This window comes from Protopterus annectens, chromosome 3.part0 (genome assembly GCF_019279795.1).
Source record: "Protopterus annectens isolate FY-2018-M chromosome 3.part0, PAN1.0, whole genome shotgun sequence".
In the NCBI taxonomy this organism is placed as follows: domain Eukaryota; kingdom Metazoa; phylum Chordata; order Ceratodontiformes; family Protopteridae; genus Protopterus; species Protopterus annectens.
Genome location: NC_056731.1, coordinates 17,413,070 through 17,436,232, shown reverse-complemented (window position 1 = coordinate 17,436,232; position 23,163 = coordinate 17,413,070). Strand labels below are relative to the sequence as shown.

The 23,163-nt window shown below is 42.5% G+C and overlaps 1 protein-coding gene across 1 annotated transcript in view; it reads left to right on the top strand.

Moving 5' to 3' along the window:
• Nucleotides 1-23,163, top strand: part of MYO3A (myosin IIIA) — a 2,697,794-nt gene that overhangs the window by 2,537,253 nt on the left and 137,378 nt on the right. Inside the window, exon 33 of the mRNA XM_044064554.1 lies at nucleotides 3,013-3,053. Coding sequence (XP_043920489.1) covers nucleotides 3,013-3,053 — 41 coding nt within the window. The remainder of the gene's footprint in view (nucleotides 1-3,012; nucleotides 3,054-23,163) is intronic.

Below are 23,163 nucleotides of genomic sequence, written 5' to 3'. Positions count from 1 at the left end.
AATCACAGAGAATGATTGTGTTTCTTATGGATTTGGTGAAATAAAGAGATTTCATTAGTAGTTTCTGAAGTTTTGATGTGTTGGGTGTTGGAGAGTGAGGGATGCAGCCTAAGATAATTGCAAAGGGGGATGTTTACTTGTAGTTATTTTTTTGAGTTAATTTGATCATTGGTAGAGGTACTTTGGCCTACAAGCGAAACTGTTAAAGTTTTTTTTTCCTGTAAGAATGAACATGTTTAGTCCATGCCTTGATCTATGCCATCCAAAGTTGTTATAGTAGTTTAGAAACTGGTGGATAGGGCTGGTGTATCTAGTTTGACCTATTATTCACTGATTCATATTATGTCAGGGTAGTGTCAGTTTATCCTTAAGTCTGTTCTACTTTATTCAGCATGTTTTTTACTTTTGACATAGGTAACAGCTTAGTCGTCATTATTTCATGAAAATAATTATTTTCATTATATTTCTTGCAAATAATGTAATAGACTCACATCTGCTGGTTTAGAAATGCATGTCAAAAGTGTTTGACTGATTACATGTTTTCCAAGTCCGAATAATTCAGTGCCCAGAATAAAAAAAAATATGTCCTTAAAATATATCCAGCAAAAGGGAAACAACAATCAGGACAAACCAAAGCAAGACTGAATTAGGGAAATTATTTATTATTGGTTTGTTTTAGGATTTTGACGTTTTGATAGACCAATGTAATTTTCTATTATAATGCTCATTGGACATAGCAAGTATATTATGATTCATCAGTCCAGAATATGTAGAGCTGTGTGATAGGGTTTATTTGTGTTTTTACAGTGATGTATATACTTCCTGATTGTCTGATATTGTATTTTTAGGATTTTCAAATCTTGATACGCCAATGTAATTTCCTATCACTATGTTCACTGGACAAGCAACTATGTTATGATTCATCAGTCCAAAATAAGTAGAACAATGTGATAGGATTTCTTTTGTGTTTTTACAGTGATGTATGCTTCCTGGTTGTCTGACATTGGACATGGTATGAAATACTTTATTGGATTTGAGCAAACCAACGTGATTTGACTACTAGTTGATAGATCAGTAGATATTTTAAAGGGTAAAGATATGCAGGGATATTGTTTATAGTCATAGTCCTGAATATGCATAGTTAAGCAAAATCTGTTCTTTTTTGTGAGGTCTGTGTAAAAGATATGGTATGAGAATGACGGCATCCCTACATATATATCTGTTTAGGGAGGAAATGCTTCTTAATTTTCCTTTTATATTCTTCTGTGTTATGAATTACATCTGCAGAATTTAACTAGATATTTTCTGTCTTGAACCAATGAACTAACTGTGATTTTATAATGAAGATGTAAATGCACTTTGAACTTGTCTGTGACTAGGTTACTCACATTTCTTATTGGCAAAATATATTCCTTTGATTCCTTTGACACCAGGAAGTCAAATGGAATTCACTGTAGGATGGAGACTTATTGCAGTACAAATTACACAAACTTTCATCAAAATTTGTTTTGCCTTTGAAATGCAGCTGGTTATATCAGTAACTATTACAGTCTGTCATATATCACGTATTACTTTTTAATGGCAATAATTAGTACCATAAGAAACCAGGACCTGTTCAAAAGACTTAAACCTTGCCTGTGATATAAATATGACCTGCTGGAGAGACACGTATGTATCCCAGAGATTGTCCAGTCTCTGGAACAGGCTCCCCATCCATGTGAGGCAGAGTTCCTCCCTAACCCAATTCAAATGTATCTAGGGACAACTGGATAGGAAACAGGAAATTCGTCCCCAGTTTGGCACCTATGTCCTAATGGGCACAGGGAGTTTCTAAATGGTTCATCTCTCAGGCCCCTGCTTGTAAATGTTTCATCTTCCAAGCCTGTGCTTACACTTAACAAGGGTACCGAAACTCATCAGAGATTTGGGATGCATGTTTAGGCTTAAAAAATCCTTTGTGGTCAATAGCCTAGTAAACACCTATGAACCTAGGAATATCATGAAAACATCTATATATATCTCCCAGCTCAATGACAAAGAGGAAAAAAGTTGCTGAGTGTATCACTCAAGGAATCCCTGCCACTCTGAAGCAGGCTATGAGGGTTGCATGTCTAGATCCCCACAACATTATGAAAGCAAGAGGCACTCAAATGCAAAATGCAGAGAAATGGAGAGAGTTGCAACAACACTTAAACCACAATTAATTGCCACATGGGCATCACTGTAATGCATTAGAATACAGATAGTAGTGGTTGGATAAAATTACTTTTACTGTACTTACAAAATGTATACAAACAGCTTTAAGCCTTTTGATGTTAAAATCTATCTCTCCATGGAAAAAAAATTCTAGATCATCTCATGGCAGTTGGTTTAAAAATCATGACTAGAAGATAAGAAACCCAGAACACCCCTCTCAGAAGGAATGTAAGACTGATAATGAAAGAGACGTATTAGGTACAATGAAAGGGAACTGCTTAGAAAAGTATAGTTTGTAAATGGTTGCCATGGCTTGCAATATATTGCTCGTAACGAGGAGGAGGACTGAAAAGGGTGAAATGTCTGAGAAGACAAGTTATTCAAGCAGTGATCTCAAAAAGTTGATGTAATTAACAAGATTTTGACATTATATCAAGAAATGAATAAAACATTTGTTGGCCTGTCTTAAGTAAGTGTTGTGTATTCGACACCAGTTTATTTATTTATTTTTTTTTGTTTTTTTGTTTTTTGTTTTTTTTTTTTGTCATTTGTTAATACCTTGAATATTATATAAATTTATTACATTTTAAAAAGATAAATGAAGAATAAAATAAATTAAAATATATATATATTTAGTGTTGTTTTAGTCATGTAACAAGAATGTTAGTGTTTTATTTGTTTATCTTATAACAATTAACTTAAACATAACACTAATGTTGAGATATGCATAGAATATTTCATCTTAAATTCAAAACTTTTGTGGCATTTATGAAAAATGTATACAGAAACACAGATTATTGTATTACTGTTTTTCAGCAATCAATCCAGGAAGCAAAAAGAAAATCAAGAAGGGAAAGGTAATTATTGTTTTATATTTGATGTTTATGAAACTGGATAAAAGCAGTTAACAAATGTATGTGCATCAATACACAGGCTATCACTAGAGAATCACATGTTTTTAACAACTAGTTATTGTAAACTGCAACAGAGATTTTTTTTTTTGCAAAATGTAATCTACTTTGAAGCAAATCTGCAGAATTAAGACCTTGATAAAAAATAGATGCCCATTGCCTATACAACATTGTTTAATAATAGGAGGAACGGAAAATCAAATATAAAAAGTATGGTTGAAGTGAAATGAATCCCAGAGCTGAAATGAAGACAGAGACAATTTGGTGCATACTGAATGATTTTAAGCTGCCATCAGCTGAGAGCTCAGAAGAAGAGATGAAGAGAAGCTTTTATTAAGTCATCTGGTTGCTAGGGACCTATGTCCTTTGTAAGGTGCAGGATCTTCTGCAAGAGAGCAAACAAAGGCAGTTTATTGACTTCTTCAAGTGTATGCATGTGGGATTCTGTAAGGCAAAAGAAAAAACATGACATTCTAAAGTGCCTGAGATAATAGAAGATGATGGAGATAGAGAAAGATACCTGTTATCTAAGATAATAAGGTTATTTGCACTTAAAAAGGTGAAACTGTTGAAAAGCAAATGTGCTGATCAGTTGTTGATGGCATTCAAGGCTATAATATAAATGTAAAATTACAGCTAACTTGAGTCTGATGTGAATGGGTTCAAAAATGCTGTGCATCTAACGTTTATTGCTGTATTTATTTACTTACTAATGTATTTGCACTTCTTGACTAGGAATGTTCACCAATGCAACCCCTAATTTAAGTGGAGTATTGGCGGGAAGCTCCACAACCATTAAATTACATGAAGCCAACATCTTTGTGACATTATGCAACAGCCTATCACATGATGTAAAGCAGTATGATCAGAGATGTTTATCTTGTCAGTAAATACTGCTTTGAAAGAGTAGTTGGAGAACAGGTAGATGAGATCTATGCAGAAGTGCCTGCTAGCAATAACTACAGAAAAATTGTGCTCCCATGCAGCTATGTCCACTGCACAAGAAAAAACTATATAATGCTGCATTTATTGTCAGATAGTACTTTTCATTGTCTATAGCATATATACATATGTCTGACTCAATTGGTACATAAAGTTCAGAAGTCTACGAAAGACTAATTAGAACTCCTAGAAAGGCTGTGCAACTTTACAATATCACAGAAGTGTTGAGTTGACTTTAATTTTTAGAAAAGACCAACCCCGGGATTCATGAAGCTCAGCGCAAGGACGGCATTAGCCTTGCGCCGATCGTGCAGCGTAGAAATGGTGCATCAGCACCACATGCATATTAATGAAGGCGCACTGCTGCAACATCCACGTGCATAGGAAACGTGCGCAAGTGCAGGGGGTGTATCTAAGCGCTGCACGGAGGCGTGAACATGTTGACTGCAGATGCGCAACCTAAAATGCTGACAGCCTGCCTCTAATAACAATCACTCCTGTCAGTGTCCGTGGATACTGAAATGTATGCAAAGCATACAAGACAGTTTTGTGAACACCAAAATAAAAAGTAAACACAAAGGCATGTAGCTGAATATTGAGTCCCCGTCCCTCAAACAAATGACATTTAAAACCCCATGCCCGTATTCCATTGTAGTGTTTATTTGTTATACCAAGTGAAACAAATGCAGCGTGTTAGTGCGCCACTGCCCTTTGCTAAGCCTAGCCCAATGGTTAGGGTTACCACCTGTCCCACTTTGTGAGGGACAGTCCCTCTCTGGGCAGTAGTGTCCTTACCAAAACTATTAAAAATGTTAAATATCCTGCAATTGTAGGACATAATTATGCCCCATATTTTATGTAATAGTTCCATAAAATAGTTAATTCCGTATCTAAACTACCTAAATGTTACAAGAAACAGAATAAGCAACTAAACCGCTAAAAGAATAAGCTGTCAATTAGGCATAAAAGTAAAGTACTCTCCTTTGTACCTACCGTGGGCATGTGTCGGCCTATAAAATCTGATGTGTGTCCCGAAGATGTCCCACTTTGGCCATCTGAAAAGGTGGCAACCCTACCAATGGTCAGAGCATTCACTCAATATCTGCCCATTCATGGTCCAGGTCGTCCCTGTCTGGACGGCCCAAAGATGAATGGGTATTACCCGGGTCTACCTACCATGTCATGAAAGATAGGCATTTGTGTGTACCTATGTGCGTGAAGTACAGCATGTGGAAGATCAAATATGCTAGGGTTGTCCTCACAACCATATTGGTATCAGAGATATGTAGAGTATGCAATGTGTTCTGGGCCATCAACCGGAGAAGGGGTGGATGGTGTGTGTGGAATATGGGGGTGGGGGTGACAGGTAATGTAATAATTCACCAAGGGGAGACTGGGTCGGATGCACAATAGGTGAACTGGAGGTGTACGAGGGAGCAGTGGGTGAATCAGAAAGGAAACCAAAGAACAAACATTCACATCTGCAATACAACCTGACAGGCCATACAGCAGAACACAATAACACAAACATATGAACATTAAAATGTGTGATAGACATGTACAGAAACGTTACCGGCTCACACCCACATAATGGTCTTGCCTGAACTGGACCATCCAACCCCAACACACCTGGATACATAATTGAATACCCATCATCCCCCTCCACAGCACACCACCCCCTCCTTGCTGAACGTCCATCAAAACCACCCATACATGGGCTGCTAGCTTGGCGCAGCCATATCTGCACATAGTGACCCCTACCCACATCTAGTAGGCAGTTGCATCCTAGGCAGTCTCAGGCATGCAAACTAGGTATTCTATGCATGCATAACCCTACCACATTTTCGAATAGCCAGCTGAATAGGGTCCGTTGTTTACAATTTTTGGACATCCCTCATGAGATAAGTGTCTGTTCTCAAGATTAGACTTTGTGGCATAACACAATGTCCACCCCTGTTGACATCCAGGCACTAGGACTACCACCTGTCCCACTTTGCGAGGGACAGTCCCTCCTTGGTCAGTTCTGTCCTGCATAAAAATTGGAAAAATGGCAAATGTCCTGAGATATTAAGACAAACATATTTCCTATATTTAATGTGATAGTTGCATAAAACAGTTATTCTGTTACTGAAACACCTAAAAGTTATAAGAAACAGAATAAGAAACTAAAGTGCTACAAGAATAAGCATGTATGTAGGCAAAACAGTGAAGTTCTGTCCTATGTACTGGCTGTGGGTATGTTTTGCCTTGCAAACTCTGACGTTTGTACAAAACATGTCCCACCGTGGGCATTTGAAAAGGTGGCAACCCTATCGGGCGCAACTCAGATTAGCAGTACCTGACCACAACCCTGCTCAGCCTCCACCGGTCCTTTAGAACCTACGACCCGGGATTAAACACCTGACCGTGATGCATGTCTCCCCACGTGCATTATCGGGAATAAATACCTTTCTCATGTTCCCATGAAGCTTCCCCATCTGGCAGTCGGAAATAGTGTGATTATGGCACCTCAAAGCATATGCGGGCATGTGCAACGGTAACTGGCAGTCATTCAACAGTATGGGAAATGTAAAAATGCATGTAGGTGTATATGCATGTGACTGTACAGACAGACAGATATATATATATATATATATATATATATATATATATATATATATATATATATATATATATATCCATCTATCTATACATGAAGAATGAACATGGACACAATAAAGCAGTCCTAACGAACGTGAAGGGAAACAGCAGTGGCACCCTCTGTAGTATTTAGTGCTATCATATCAAGCCACCCAGAGGTGAGCAAACTTCCTGCATCCCCAAACACAGGTAGGATGCTAACAGTAGAACTAACTGTGTGCACATGCTAAGTCTGACTTTCAAACAGGTACAGGGTAGTCACAATCACCATTCAGACAAGCTGAATCAGAAGATTTAATGAACACCCTGACCATTATATGAATGTATGTCCCAGGCCTATATGCTTGGGACGTCTGAATATACTTGGAGTGAGTCAACATGTAGGATGGGCCCAGAGCAGTAGGGAATGGCGCATGTGTAGTGGTCCGTTTTTCCTAACTGGAGAATGGATGCCTGTTGTGTCAGTGACGTGTTGAGACATGTGTACAGATAACTATGAGCTATGGGTATACATATAAATGAAGCGGCATATGAATAGTGTAGTGGTTAGGTCATCCGTTTAACGAACAGGCATTCACAGTTCAAGTTCGACTATAGCACATATCATTTTCCATGTGGAATGAATGTCATCCTGCTGTAAAAATGACATAATAACATGTAAAAGTGAACTTGAGTATCGCATGGGACTTTTACCCAGATCATTTCAATCAAAGGGGTACTGTCATAATGAATAAGGCACAAGTAAGCACAAATAAGCTGCAGTAAACATATATAACAAACAGTAAGCAGCGTCCAGCATAGGAAATGTATATGAGTATGTACAGATGTAATATATATATATATATATATATATATATATATATATATATATATATATATATATATATATATATATATATATATATATATATATATATATATATATACACACACACATATTGTATATATATATATGTGTGTGTGTGTGTATATATATATATATATATATATATATATATATATATATATATACACACACACACACACACACACACACACACACACATGTGTATATTTATTTATATATATATATATATATATATATATATATATATATATATATATATATATATATATATATATATATATATATATATATATATATGACGAATGAACGTTGTAACAATAAAGCATAGACAAGGGATGAGAAGGGATTCAACAGCAACTACAGTATCATAGAGTGCTGTCAGCGTATGCCATATCACGCTGGCCAAGAGTGAGAAAAGCACTGCTACACACACCACAGGCAGGATATTACTAGTGAGAGTAACATAGTTGAATTGCTCAGTCTACTTTACACACAGACAAAGGATAGTCCCTGCTGGGGCTACCCAAAAATTAATGAGCGTTTAGTCCTCCGACCATTACACAAGCAAGGGCAGGTATGTTCAATAACTAAATGGTGGGAGAGCCTGGGGAATACAAGAGGTGGGACAACATATGTGTAGGGCCCCTAACACTCTGGAGAGGGCAATGTTTGGGGGCGTGTCATGGCTGCGATAACAAGTGCATATTGGAAGTTACACATGTAAGTTGAACACAGGTGGGGTGGAGGAACTATGGGTTTGAAATTATGGATCTAGGCGTGCCAGGGTTGGATGGCCTGGTTCTAATTGGACCACCCCGTGGAGGTCAGCGAGTTCGTAATAGGTATATATGCATACACACATGCAGACATCAATATGTAGAAGTACATTCTCTGTAACAAATGCATTCCATTTGTAGACATAAATAATAGGAATGTGCACATACAAACATTGACAGTAGATGGAATAATAGGCTGCGCAGAAGAGGGACAGGACAAAACTGCTACAGCTCAGAGGCGTGTACAGTGTCCTAAGTCAGTGCTGTGCTGATGATAATGAAATGTGATGGCCTCCCCACACGTGGAATCATTCCTGTGATCTGCCCGCTACGGCAACGCCGAGTACTAAACCAGTCTAATTGTAAAGGAAATACGCTGAACGCGTACATAAATAGGCTCCCAATTTTATATATATATATATATATATATATATATATATATATATATGAATATTTATACATATATGTATAGACATATATCTATATATATATCTATATATATATATATATATATATATATATATATATATATATATACACACACACATATATGTACATATATAAATACATAAATACATATATATATCTATATATATATGTGTGTGTGTGTGTGTGTGTGTGTGTGTAGATATATAGAGATATACAGCTATGATAGGAAAAAGAACACAGGAATGACATATGTCCACAAGCTATGGCAATGGAAGTGAGGAGCCCAGGCAAGACACATGACACACGCAGCATGCCCTTCCACCCCCCCCCTACAGCCGGACATGGGAACTATACACCCAATTAATGTAAAGTGTCCACTGCTCCCCAGACCACAGGCAGGATACAACCGGGCGGGGGGGGGACACAGTGCACCCGTAGATTCTAATCATGGAACACATACTGGAGACTCCCTTGCGGGACACTCCAAAAAGTGGCAAAACAATACATATGTGATAGATTGGCCATCTTGTATGTGGTGTATACAGACTCGGAATACAATGGTGGGTAACCCTAATGACCCATGGGCTGAGACAAGTGTATGAAATGGGTCCCGTGAAGTGGAGAGTGGGCAGCATGTAGTGGTGTGTCCAGAACCAACCAGGTCCCAGAGTAAAGGATGGGTACTGTCAAGGACATGAGGGTGGGGGAACTATGGGTATCGACTTATGGGTCTAGGTGTGCAGGTGTTGGCTGATGTTGGCCAATATGGACAGCCCTAGGGATGCAAGCAAATGTGTTAACTGGGCAGAGGCATCACCCAACAAGCAGCCACACCCACTGTGAGACCCACTAAAGCAAAGTGTAATCTATATGGCAAGGAACGGAATAACCAGATGTAGACGTATATATGTAGAGCTATCTGTGTGTATATCCACCCAAAGTGAGATAGAGATATGCTTCTCCCTCGCCGTAGTACGAATATATACATACAGAGAATGAACACAGATACATACCCACATATGAATATATACACCCATATGTCGTTAGATTATATACATATATATATATATATGCATATATATATATATATATATATATATATATATATATATATATATATATATATATATATGTATATATATATATATATATATATATATATATATATATATATCCACACAAATAAATATATATATATATATATATATATATATATATATATATATATATATATATATAGACAGCAAGATATGAATATACATGTATGCATACATATGCAGATATATCTGTATATATTAATGTAAATAGATATGTATATGTTACAGTAAATATACACATGTTTATAGCTAGGATATGATACAGCAGTTACGAGTAACATATGTTCACAGGCCGGGCATATGTTGTGGGAGGTCCAATAAACAAACGTGTAACATGTAGCATCACCCCCCCAACCCCCAGCTAGGCTGGAGAGACATACAGTCACACAGTAAAGGTAAATACACCACTGCTTCCCAGACTACCGGCAGGAAACTACCTGTGGGAGAGATCTGCAAGATCTACACTTGAAACATAGACACTGATGTCCCTTGTGGGACACCAAAATTTAATGACCAGAGCCAGGCCCTGTAATTATTTCTCTGAACAGGCTGTAGATGTACATGGACCAGTAGGTCGTGCAAGCCTGATAACACATGGGTCGACACAACGTATGACATGTGTCCCAACACGGGGAGAGTGGGAAGTGTTTAGTGGTGTGCTTATACCCCACCTGCTCCCACAGTAAGGATGAGTGCTGTAGAGGAGTGGCAGGTAGGGGAACTATGGGTATGCGATTATGGGTTTAGGCGTGCAGGTGTTGGCTGGCAGAGCAGTATTAGGACTGCCCCATGGATGTAAGTAATATTCCGATGTGGGCATAGCAGACGCCCATACTTCCCAAACCCTAACAGCACATCCAGTGGATAGTCCGTAAACCCTTGGGGAACACATAGGGAACATACCGTAGAACTGTCCCCAATTACCAGGGACGTCCGTGATTATGGCTCAGAATCTAACTCTGTCCCTCCTAAACCCTCCTAGAACTAGTGATATTAGGAGGAAAGGCGGTGGAATACACGTAATGAATAATGACAACATGTAAGAGTCATAAACAGCATATACCTCAGACAATGTGTATGACTACACATGGTCTGGGTCTGTCAATGTGTCAGGTTAATAGCACCAAACTTCTAAATGTGTCCCTGATGTTGTTATGCAGTGTCCCTGATTCAGTGTTCATTCTTCCCCATTCTTATGAGAGGTCTGATAGTGATTGAAAGCGCATATTCCGCTGACTACCTTAGAAAGATGATAGAATAGGTTAGGGTTACCACCTGTCCACCTTTGCGAAGGACAGTCCCCTTTGGACAGTTGTGTCCTGCAAAATAATTGAAAATATGGCAAATGTCCTGAGACTTTAAGACAAAGATTTCCTATATTGTCTGTAGTAGTTGCATAAAACAATTATTTTGTATCTGAAACACCTAAATGTTATAAGAAACAGAATAAGCAACTATAATGCTACAAGAATAAGCTTTTATTTAGGCAAAACAGTGAAGTTCTTTCCTTTGTACTGGCTGTGGGTATATTTTGCCTGGCAAAATCGGACGTTTCTACATAAAAGTCCCACCTTGGGCAATTGAAAAGGTGGCAACCCTATAATAGGTATGCCGTAACATGACTCGGCCAAAGGATGTGGGTCCCAAAACCCAATTACTTGTCTGTATTGAAGAGTCTCGGTTCCCATGTATCAGCCAGATGGGGGCAGATTGTAAGAGGAGCACACAAATAATATGAATAAATCATTGGACAGGCCGCTGATTCCGTACAGTCGAACTTCATGCCGTCGCCTAATGGGCAGCCATTCCTGATACTCAGGGCATGTAATCCGATGTAATATGCATCACAAGGTAATATTGTGGTCCTTGCTCCCATCCTGGGGTGTGAGTGTCAAATGCAAGCACCAATGTCGGTGCATTTGCAAGTACGGGAGAGAGCAGGTGTAAGCCTGTTTGGCTACCAGTATGCGAGTATTGCACTGGTAAAACAATGTAGAGGCTAACTGAGTGTAAGAAGCTGTAACCAGAGATTAGCATTGCTTAACACCACGCAAACCCATGCACACCCACTCACAACTGCTTTAATGTGCTTTATTCCCTCCATATCCAATGGCCTTGTTCTGCCCTGTGACCAAATAAACATCCTCTGCAAGGCTCAGAACCAGGACCCTGCACACACAGCCAATGTGATTTATCAATACGCCATGGCAGATATACAGACAACGGACAGTACCACAAACATATCATACAGCACAGTCATTCAACAGTTTAGGAATGTATCCCATCATGTAGATGTATATGTGAGTGGTTATGTCCAGCATATAGGTACATACATATATAGAGATATATCAGGAACATACCATGTGGCAACAAAGCATTACAAACGAATGGAACGGGAAACACCAGCGACGCCTGTATTATGTAGTGGTGTTGTTCTATGTAATCTCAAGACTCCCTCAGACAGGCATGTGTCATTCATACATGCAAACAGTTGTACATTGGCCGTATACATCACTCTGTGCATGTAATGCACATTAACACAACAGTACCTGCCCAATCATTATGTGTGAACAGTACTCATGCAAGGTGCTGTGTGCAACATCCTCATCATGATAAAGGTAAATGGGGTAACCATAGAGGGACCGGTAGTGTTGTGTGTACAATGTGGCCATCTTCATCACATGTACCTGGACCATTTAGGAGTGATGTGCATACCAGGATCGTGCACCTGAGAGACAGGGGAGAGGATAACAGGAGTATGTTGTGATGCATATTACAAGGGAACATGTGTCCAGTGGGCATGTGTGTGAAATGGACAGCTATGTATAGGGCAGATGTTGTCCTAAGAGCCAATTGGCCTTATGTTTCCGTAGGGTAAGGGTCGGATGTGGGGGAAGGAGTGTAGGTATGGCTGTGGAGGATAGGTAGGGTAGGATCACAGACAAGACAGCATACAGGGTTGGTATATGACACATGTGGGGGATACACCTCGGACAGGGATGGGTGTTCGGCATTCACAAGCCCATGGGAATAGTGGGACAGAGGTCCCCAGCAATGGGCTGCCGCCACTGCACCTAATCAGCTGCAAAGTAGGTAGTGCTGAGGGCTGTCCAGGAGGGGCAGCATCACCCTGTAAATGTGACACTCCACCCTTGAGCTTGCATATCTGGCTTCGGAACCCCTTAGTGAGCCCCCAACACAACACGTCCGGGACCACACGACAGCAGATATGTACCTGGCTGGTCCTGTTCCCAGGGGGGACATGCCCCATCCTCAGTGGTGGTGCCACCAAAAGGTGGTGCAGAACCAACAGAGGTTGATGTCCAAGGCTGGGACCCAGATGTGCTGGTGCCCAGTGCCATGGACAGCTGAAGTGGGACAGGAGGTTCTGCCGGGACCTCCCAACCCATTCAGCCTATGGTATTGCAGTTTAAACCCCCATATGGCATAGTGATAGACAGCAGCATACAGGATTACCTACAACAGAATGCATAGATATCACCATCAACCCAATGCAACAGATGGTAAACATTTGCAGAGGGAGCACAACACATACATATATAGTGCATGCCATCTGTACAATGTGTAGTAGACATGTGACCACAGCTATGAACAGTTGCCCATTATTGGCTTGTCACAGGGAACTCCAGACAGTGTCTGTCATACCACTGTTTCATGTGACATATGTCCAGTCAGGGATGCGATGGCAGTAACACATCCCTATAATCATGTACTGTCTGCAATCCTCACACTATGCTCCTGCTGTGCACAGATGTGTATTCAGTGTGTAACACAGGAAACAGATGGTTCCACACACTGACCAGTTCACAGATGGCCCTACAGATGGGGGTCCCTCACGAACAGAGTACTGTCATGTCTGTATTAAAACATGCAGAATAGCCATTACCACACACAACATGTTAAACAGACAGTAGTCTCAATGCAGCATAGCTGCACTTACATGCTGTAGTCATGTGTGGCACATCACCCTCCTGTCTTTAGGCTATTTTCCACTGTGTATGATGTTTGAGGTACATCCAGATATCATCTGTGATGCCGTTTCAGAGCACCACATCCAGGTACCACTCACAGCGACTGTCATGGCCACATGCCAACATGTTTTTCCTAGATAGTGTACTGTGTTTATCATGCGACTCGCTATGGGAACACCATGACAGCTGTTCCACATGCAATCAGCTACAGGAGGACTGCAATAGGTGCAGAGGCCATCACTTGATCATGTCCATCACTTGCAATACACATGCTGCTGCTGAGCAGGTGTACACCTCCACATCCACCAGAGAGTGTGTGGGTGGGACAGGCAAAGTACACCAGAGAAGGGCTTGAAGACCTAACCCTAAGCATTGTCTGCCACATGCCTAACAGTACAGGGGTCAAACCCCTGACTGACTAGTCATTACTATTACATGTGCATGATGTTACTACATGTGTCACAAAGCCGACATGTTGCTGTGCTGTAAGAACATATGTGTGTAGGTGAGAGACATCTGCAATAGAGATGGTAGACATACATTAGGTGTGGCACGCATGCCTGTCCACATGAACGGATGCCATTGTCACCACAACCACACTCACTAACGGACTCGCAATGGCACTCTTTGCCAGGGCCACAAATACACAACCTAACTACTTCGCTTGCCACACTGCAGTAATGCACAGGACTACATGCACCACAGGGGATATCTGGAGGTTCTATGGGCTAGGGCATGTGAAAGTTTTTGACATCTATTAGTATGCCAACAAGGGTTATACTGGAAGTGACTGTGGTTGGGAGCATCATAACCCACACGCAGACACAAAGTGTCAGTACTGACATACATGTATGCATTGCTGCATGGGTGTGTAGTGGGTAGCTGTGCAAGATGGCTGTACAAGGCTGGGTGAGGGGTACTCCTTGGCATTGTGTCAACTGATAATGGTGTGCAGTGCAGGGGTGTAGTGTCTGCAATGTCCCACACAGATGGCTACTGCATGATCTGCCCTGACATCCTGGTTACCAATGTGTATGGCCATAGCTTTGCAATGTATGCCATTTCTGTGTTTGATAGTCCTTCACATAGACATTGCCTGGGATGTGCATGTCCCACAATACTGCACAGTGACATGTACAGGTGTACCTGGTTTAGCAGGAACATGGTGTGTACACAGGCTGTAATCCCCCGATATGCCAGTACTGTCCTGGTGTGGCGAAACTTTCTTATAGTGAGCAGGTCGACCCTCAACCTGCATTGATAGCATGATACAGGTATTCCCTGGTGTCAGTGGCATTGGTCCATACAGGCACATGTGTACAGCATTGTATGGCCTCTGTGATTCACATTTGATGGCACCACATATGTTGCAGGCATCCAATGGGGAACATAGTGAAGGCACAATGTCCGCAAAGATGTGCCTATTGTACCACTGTACAGGGTGCCATGTCCTCTGCAGGCCATTGCATTCACACCATGCCAACTATATGTCATCAATGTGCATGGTACTAGCAACATAGCGGGATATCCTAGGCACCTGTGTTTGTGCATGGCACATGGGTGCAGGACATATACTGGGTACTAGTAGGTTTGCATACATTGTTCACCAGGCCTTTTGCCAGATGTAGGGGTATGGCTTGCCAACACAGTCCCGTGGCTGACTGACAGCTGCACTCCTCATGAGGAGGCCAATGTGTCATAAGATGGACACCATATAGGAAAACTACAACATCCGCTCCCCAACATGTCCAATGGTAAGACACTCACAGCCACCTCTACACAGGCTCTGACAGACAAACACACACTTGCCATGTCCTGTATACGAACCCAAAACTACCAAATCACACTGCAGCAATAAGCTTTTAGGGCATGCACTACGGCGAATACTGGGTTACAGCACACCTACAGGTGTAGACCTAAGTGGGTGATAACAGCAGGATTGACAAAGGTGGTCATGTGATTTGTACAGAGAGTGCATACTCTACAAAGCACTGTACTTGTCTCATGCAGACACACACACACACACACACACACACACACACACACACACACACACATCTGGGATTAGAACACTGAAATAACTACTTTATTACACTACAGCATTACGCAGTTACAGAACACGCTACCGAGATTACTGGGACACAGTACTCCCAGAGGTGTATTTGTAGGTGGGTGACATCATCAGCCTTGCCAAAGGTGGGTATAAGAAATGCATGGAGTGTGAGCAGTCTAAAAGCATTATTCATTCCTCAGGCAGATGGGGGAACACACACACACACTTGGCAAGTCTGGGATTAGAACAGCGACCTACCTGCTTTATTACACTACAGCATTACGCAGTTACAGAACATGCTACTGAGATTACTGGGACACAGCACTCCCAGAGGTGTATTTGTAGTTGGGTGACATCATCAGCCTTACCAAAGGTGGGTATAAGAATTGTATGGAGTGTGAGCAGTCTAAAAGCATTATTAAGTCCTCAGGCAGACGTGGAAAAACACACACACACACACACACACACACACACACACACGCCAGTGGTGGGAACAGAACACCTGCCTATCTACAGATCACTATTACAATACTACGTAGTTACAAGTCACGCCACACAGACTACACATTTCAAGGCTGTCATTATGACCTTCTAGGAATGCGAACATCAACAGGGATGGCAGTTAAGATGTACATACCTGTGAACCTGTGTGTTTAAAGTAGGAATCCATCCTAACTTGGAGTATGCCCATCTGTGGAATGGACGACTACTATCACTATACAGGGTTACAGTGGCCATCCCCATACAGAGAGGCACATAACTGACACAAGGTGTCACTGGACATGCTCACACACTTAGTAATACAGGGCTGACAGGGCTGTTCGGAATGCACTATGTGTCCATCTATACAAGGTTATACTGGGCATGCTCATACACTTAGTAGCACAGACATAGTAGCATATGGCTGTCTGGGATGCATTCTGATTCTAAACACGGAAGGCCACAGTGACCATGTTGTTAAAGAACACATTGTAATGGGCTCTGGTGTTAGTAGTTGTCATTGTTAGCAGGAACACTGCTCTACATATATCTGACACTGGTCTTTTACACAACGTCTGCTGCTGTCCATCACCTTAGATGTGCCATCCTATAGCAAGCACAATACCACCACTTTCAGTGATGTCCTGCTAGGAGTGGAAACTGCTTGACCAACACAATGAGCCTTGCTAGGTGTGGCAACTGCTTGACCAACACAATGAGCCAATGTGTTTGACATTCTGGGATGACATGACTGACAGTAGACAGGCCTTTGACACATATCACATGCATCCATGATTCAAGGGAATGGGGATAATACCCAATTTGCATTCGCCCATATAGTGCCTTTCCAAAGCAACTGTTCTAAACACAGGATAACACCCTGACACCTAGTGGACAACTGCATTGTATGCTTATGCTAACCAGTGCTAGATGTGTAGCCTCCATAATCACAGCTGCTCACTGTAGATCCAACAATGGGGAGTACTGACATCTGTGCAGTGAGGAACATCTGGCTGAAGGCTCAGTAGTACACAATAGCACTGCCACCATATACCTCAGAATCAGACATGTGGGCCATAACACAGGTACGGACCGCTCCAGGTGGTGGTGTCCCCACATACATAGAGGCCACTCATATGTACTGAGTGGTACCCCCACGAAAGGCATCACAGATGAGTCAGGTGCAGGACAGTGTCAAATGCTGCATTCTAGGATGTAAACCTCAGACACCACAATGCCCTCGGACCACCAACACACATCCATACATGTTGTAGGACATATAAGAGTACACCACCATGTGACCCTTGACCAGTGGACTGTACCAAGCTCTACATCAACTGTAGAGAGTACCCATGTACTGACACAGTTGCATCATGTGTTATGCAATGCAATGATACCACTATCTGTAACCAGGTCAGCTGTACACATACCAGTGGCCCTCGGTTATTTACTGCATTAGCAGATGACTGTTGCTGTATACCAGTACACACCCTCATGTTTGAATATAACATACATGTACCTGCCCTGGGTATGTACATGCCACACACATGCACAACATACATGTAAATAGCATAGCTATTGTTGTCCTTTGTGCAAACAGGTGGCTACAGCCATTACACACATGCACATGGAATGTAGGTCCATGGCTGATGAATGCTAACAGTACATAAGGTCTGATATCAATGTTGACAGAGGTAACATTCCCTCTGTACCGGTCACCCATTACACCTATCATATCATACAACAGTCCATGTGTCATGTACTTCATTACACATGTCCACCGATTGCAGTGCCTACAAACATGCCCAAATGACAGGATTGTAGGACCTACACACATGTACATGTAGTGGTGTGCATTCAGATACCAAGTGTGTGCAGTTGCTGATGTATGCAGGTGACATGTATCTTAGTGCATCATGCAGTTGCAATGCAGCCTCAACATTGCCAACTGTATATGATGATATGCTGAATGTATGGAAAGATGTACCTGAGGTATGGACAGATGTGTGATAATAACTAAGTGGTGGGGCATCTTTGCAGATGGATGTTTGCTCAGGACAGCTCATAGGTGTGTCACAAGTGGTCCTACAATAACCTGTGTAACTGGTAAGCAATGGTTTCATTAATTGAAGGACATAACACACAACATAAACAGCGGTCAGGGTGACACCGAAGGTAAATCACTTGACACCTGTAACAGTTAAGATCTCTCGTGTGCATATATCAGCACTGTTGCCAAAGGAAGCGCCAGTACACTTTGTAACACATGCAATACTGCTGTAAGTCTGTCATACATGTCATGAGCTAGGCAGGTGGTTGATTCACAGTACTGGCATGTGTGGTTGCGTGTGTGTCCATATATGTCACGTATGGTGGGGAATACATCTCAATTGTTACTCACTCTCCTGTACACTAGTGTAGACATCTGTACAGACTGCAATGTAGAAAGCAGGACATAGGCAGGGGAGTGTATCTCACACATGTGAGGTATCTGTATGTGCGTGACATAGGTGTATTCATTAGTGAATGCCACAGTGTGTGTGTGTGTGTGTGTATGTGTGTGTGTGTGTGTGTGTGTGTGTGTGTGTGTGTGTGTGTGTGTGTGTGTGTGTGTGTGTTTGTGTATGTGTGTGTTTGTGTGTATGTATGGCTGTCTGGTCCCTGGAGTGAGGGTGTATGTTACCATACTGAATTGATAAGACCCCTCCCCCCATCCAGGCGATGCAGTCTACTATCCGTGATGATGTCCCCGATCTTAGGCCATACTGACTACCTGTACATATGTATTCTCTGTGGCGCATCATGTAGGTGCACAGTACTGTAATGATGATTTGCACATATGCAGAGGTCCTCGCCTCAACAGTAGCAACTGAGTGTGATTGCATGTTACTGTGTTGGTGAATCCGTGAGTGTGTGGGTGTGTTACTGTGTCACTGAATACATGTGTGTCAATACCTGAGTGTGTGGGCGCAGTTGTGTGTTGGCATCCTGTCATAGGAACGTGTATTACTGCTTCCCAATGAGGCATCACACTTCCCAGTGGCCTCTACCCTTGTAATCAGCTAGACCGCTCTTTTATCTCACCACTCCATGTAATTGTACATGTGATGTCACCCAGTATGGATCTCATGTCTGTAGCCACAGTAGCTTAATACACAGCTATCATGCTCTTGGATCAGTAGACGCATTTGGAACGTGGGACATTCTCACTGTGATGTGGCAGCTGCTCGGTGCATGCTGGTATATTCATACATACCTGTGAGTAGTCCACATTGACATATGGGACACTAACTGCAAACACTGACATCCACCGGCACGTGCAATTAGATCGAAGGAGGAAAGCAGAACATCATGACCAACATGCAGTTACTGTTGTTACACAAGACACATACTGTTAACAGTACGAAATGCATTGTACACCTGTATTACATGGTATGTCTGCTGCCTGTCAACAGTACTCAACAATTGTAAACTACACTTATCTTCCTAGTCTGTTCACCCTGTGCATCAGACTATATGAGCATGTCCCTGCACTGACAGTGTGGATGTCAGGGATGCGGCACAGGCATCATCATATGCACAGGGTGATAATGTTTGCCAGAGGCCTAGGCTGCACCTTTGGATGACATCATGTGTGTGGATCAGGGCCTTTGATCTAATTGGGCATGTGTGGATGTTATGCATGTGTGTGTTGCGGTGCCCTACATATGTTTCCGGTGTGTGTGTGTGTGTGTGTGTGTGTGTGTGTATGTATGCACACAGTTCTGGCATGTGTCTGGCCTACACAGGGGTATTATTGACAGCTGCGGACTGTATAAGCCAGGTTTTACAGTTCACAGTGTCCGGCCACGGACATGTGACCTGTGCCTGCCAGGGGTTGCACGGGCACTACCAGGCAGAGGTACAGATTGGGTACTGTCTGATGACACTTGTCCACTGGAACCGTGTCCCTGTTGGGACAGTCCAGGGCCACGTGCATGTGGCCTGTTGCGTTGTGGTGTGGACAGCACAGCACCAGCTGTACTGCTGCTGCTACCGCCACTCTGGGAGCGGACATGTGAGGTAGCTCATTCAGGTAGACCTGAAACAGGTGATGTAGCAGGCCTATTTCCACGTGCCCGACACCTCACTCCTACCAGATGTTCCAACACAGATAGCTCACGCTCGCAGATTGTCATGCCATGGTCAAGGACTCCAAATATGTCTCCCAACCATCTATCCAAAGCTTCAGCAATCTGCTGTTGAGCATTTACGATTGCCTGGATGTTGTTGTTTAAAGAACAGACAGCAGCCTCTGAAGCCTCTGATCTTCTCTGTTGTGCCATTCAGCATGTGCCTGCGCCTCCATTACAGCCTGAAACATGCATCTGGTAACACCAGCTGCTGCACTCTGTCTTGCAGGGGCATGTTGGCCAGAGGTCCTCCTGCGAGCAGCACTGGCCATGTGCCTGTGTGGGGCATCACAAGTCAGTTGGCTGACACCATGGTGTGCAGGACATCTTCCATAGCCCCCACACTTTCCTGTTCCAAGCTATCACATGCCAACTGTCCTTCCTCTATGGCCACTGGTGATGGGGTATGTGTAGGCATGGGATTTGTGTGCGGGGATGAGGGGGATATAGATGGAATGGCAACCAATGGCACAGATTCAGCCCCTGACAACCCTGCCTGTGCCTCAATCATACGTTCATCATCACTGCTAGAGTCTGTGGGGACACTAACATCAGATGGACCACAGGAGGGTAATGCACCTACATCACCTGTGAGGGGCAGACAAGAACTGTACATTACAATCTATACAATAGACACAGACAGACACACAGCCACACATGCTATGGCACCCAACATGCATGTGATATGACAGAAGGCATGCAACATGCATGTGATACGGCAGATGGCATGTAGCACAGATGATAATAGTGGTAGTTATCATACATCCCTGGGTTTCACACAACAGCATGCATGTGTCATAGCAAAAGTCTTGCAAATTACACAATCATAGTAGTAGTTAGCATACATCCCTGTGTTACACCATGTAGACCAGGACAAGTTAACAGTACACCTGCCTGATGTGTGGCATATGACCTTGACAATCACATGTAGTATTACATGTGATCTGCTGATGTGTGCAATGACATGCATACATGTTTAACACAATGGTGTCCTGTCAAATATACAGTGGGGTAATGGTGTTCCAATGCAGTGTTGTCTGTCCGCCCTACAGATATACTGCATATTTAGCTGATGTGCATGGCCATTGCAGGGAATCATGAGGCATCTCTATTGCTATACAGTGTGAGTTACAGACACAGTTCATAGCTATGACTGTGTTCAGATACAATACATATATAGGTTCATACTAGGCTATCTGCCCTGGGGCATTTATAAGCCTAGCCAGAATGTGTTTGGCTTTCACCACCCATTTTAAATTTATTTTGCTATGCCCTTTTTCGAGGTTAGTATACTGTGCCTCTGTCTAACAGTGACACAGAAGTGATACCCGGGGTAAACCTACGATCTCCCATCCACTCATCAAGATTCCTCTTGAAGAGAGTCAATGAAGGACTCTGCCTAACCTGGACTGGGATTTTATTCCAGAGTGAAGGGAGCCTCTGGGTTATGAATCTGTCCCTCCAGCATGTCCTATTTATTTCAGTGCTGAGGTTCAAGTCTCTCGAGTGCGTAGCTCAATGGGATTTGGATTTTCTGAGGTGCAGCATGTCCATTAATTCCGGGTTGGACATGGCTTTATACATCAGGCACAGATCACCTCTGAACAGGCGGTATGCCACTGAGTAGAGCTGGAGTTTCTTTAACCGGGCAGCATATGGCATCTGTTTGAGCCCTTTGATCCTCTTGGTGAGGTACTTTTGGGGTCTTTCCAGTTGCTGCAGGTGTCTGGTAAGATACATCCCAAAGGCATTGTACTCAATTATGGGCCTGATGAGGGATGAGTAAAGAGGCACAATGACCTCCCTGATCTAGATGTGAATCCCTTCATGATTAGGTGGGCTATATAAAATGTTTTTCTAACCACTTTGGCCACATGGTTGTCAAATAAGAGATTGCTATCAACTTGGGTCCCCAGGTCCCTAATTACTTCTTCTGTACGTAATGGATTACCACCTATGTGGTAATTTGTGGGCACTTTGTTTTTGCCAAAGGGGATGACTATACACTTTTTGGCATTTAGCTTGCGGCCATGGCTCTGGCACCAGTTGTCTGTTTCTATGAGGCCCTTTTGGAGGATGCTTGTGTCGGCTGGAGAGTCGATTATGGTGCCCAGTTTGCAGTCATCTGCGAACTTGGTCAGCCACAGTCCTTCTGTGTTGGCCTGTACCTCCAAGAAATATATACCGAACAAGAGAGGTCCCAGGACTGAGCCTTGTGGGACACCACTTGTAACTGGTTTGGAGTCTGAAATGGCTCCAGCAATTCTAACCATGTGGGTTCTGTCCTTGAGCCAGTTTGCAATCCATCTAGTGACATAGGGGTTTATATTTAAGCTGGTGAGCTTATCTATAATGCCCGAGTGGGGTATTGTATCGAAGGCTTTTGCGAGGTTCAGGTAGGCTGTGTGGACCACCTTCCCCTCGTCAATGGCCTTGGTGACTGTTTCAAAGAAATCAACCAGGTTTAAGAGGCAGGATCTGCCCTTATATACTGTGGAATGTGACCCATGTCACTGAGGTGTATACACACTAAACCATGATGTGGAATGTGTGACACAGGTCACTGAAGAGTATACAGATGACACCCCTGCACATCTGCAACCATATTGCTGCTGCCTGGCAACTATG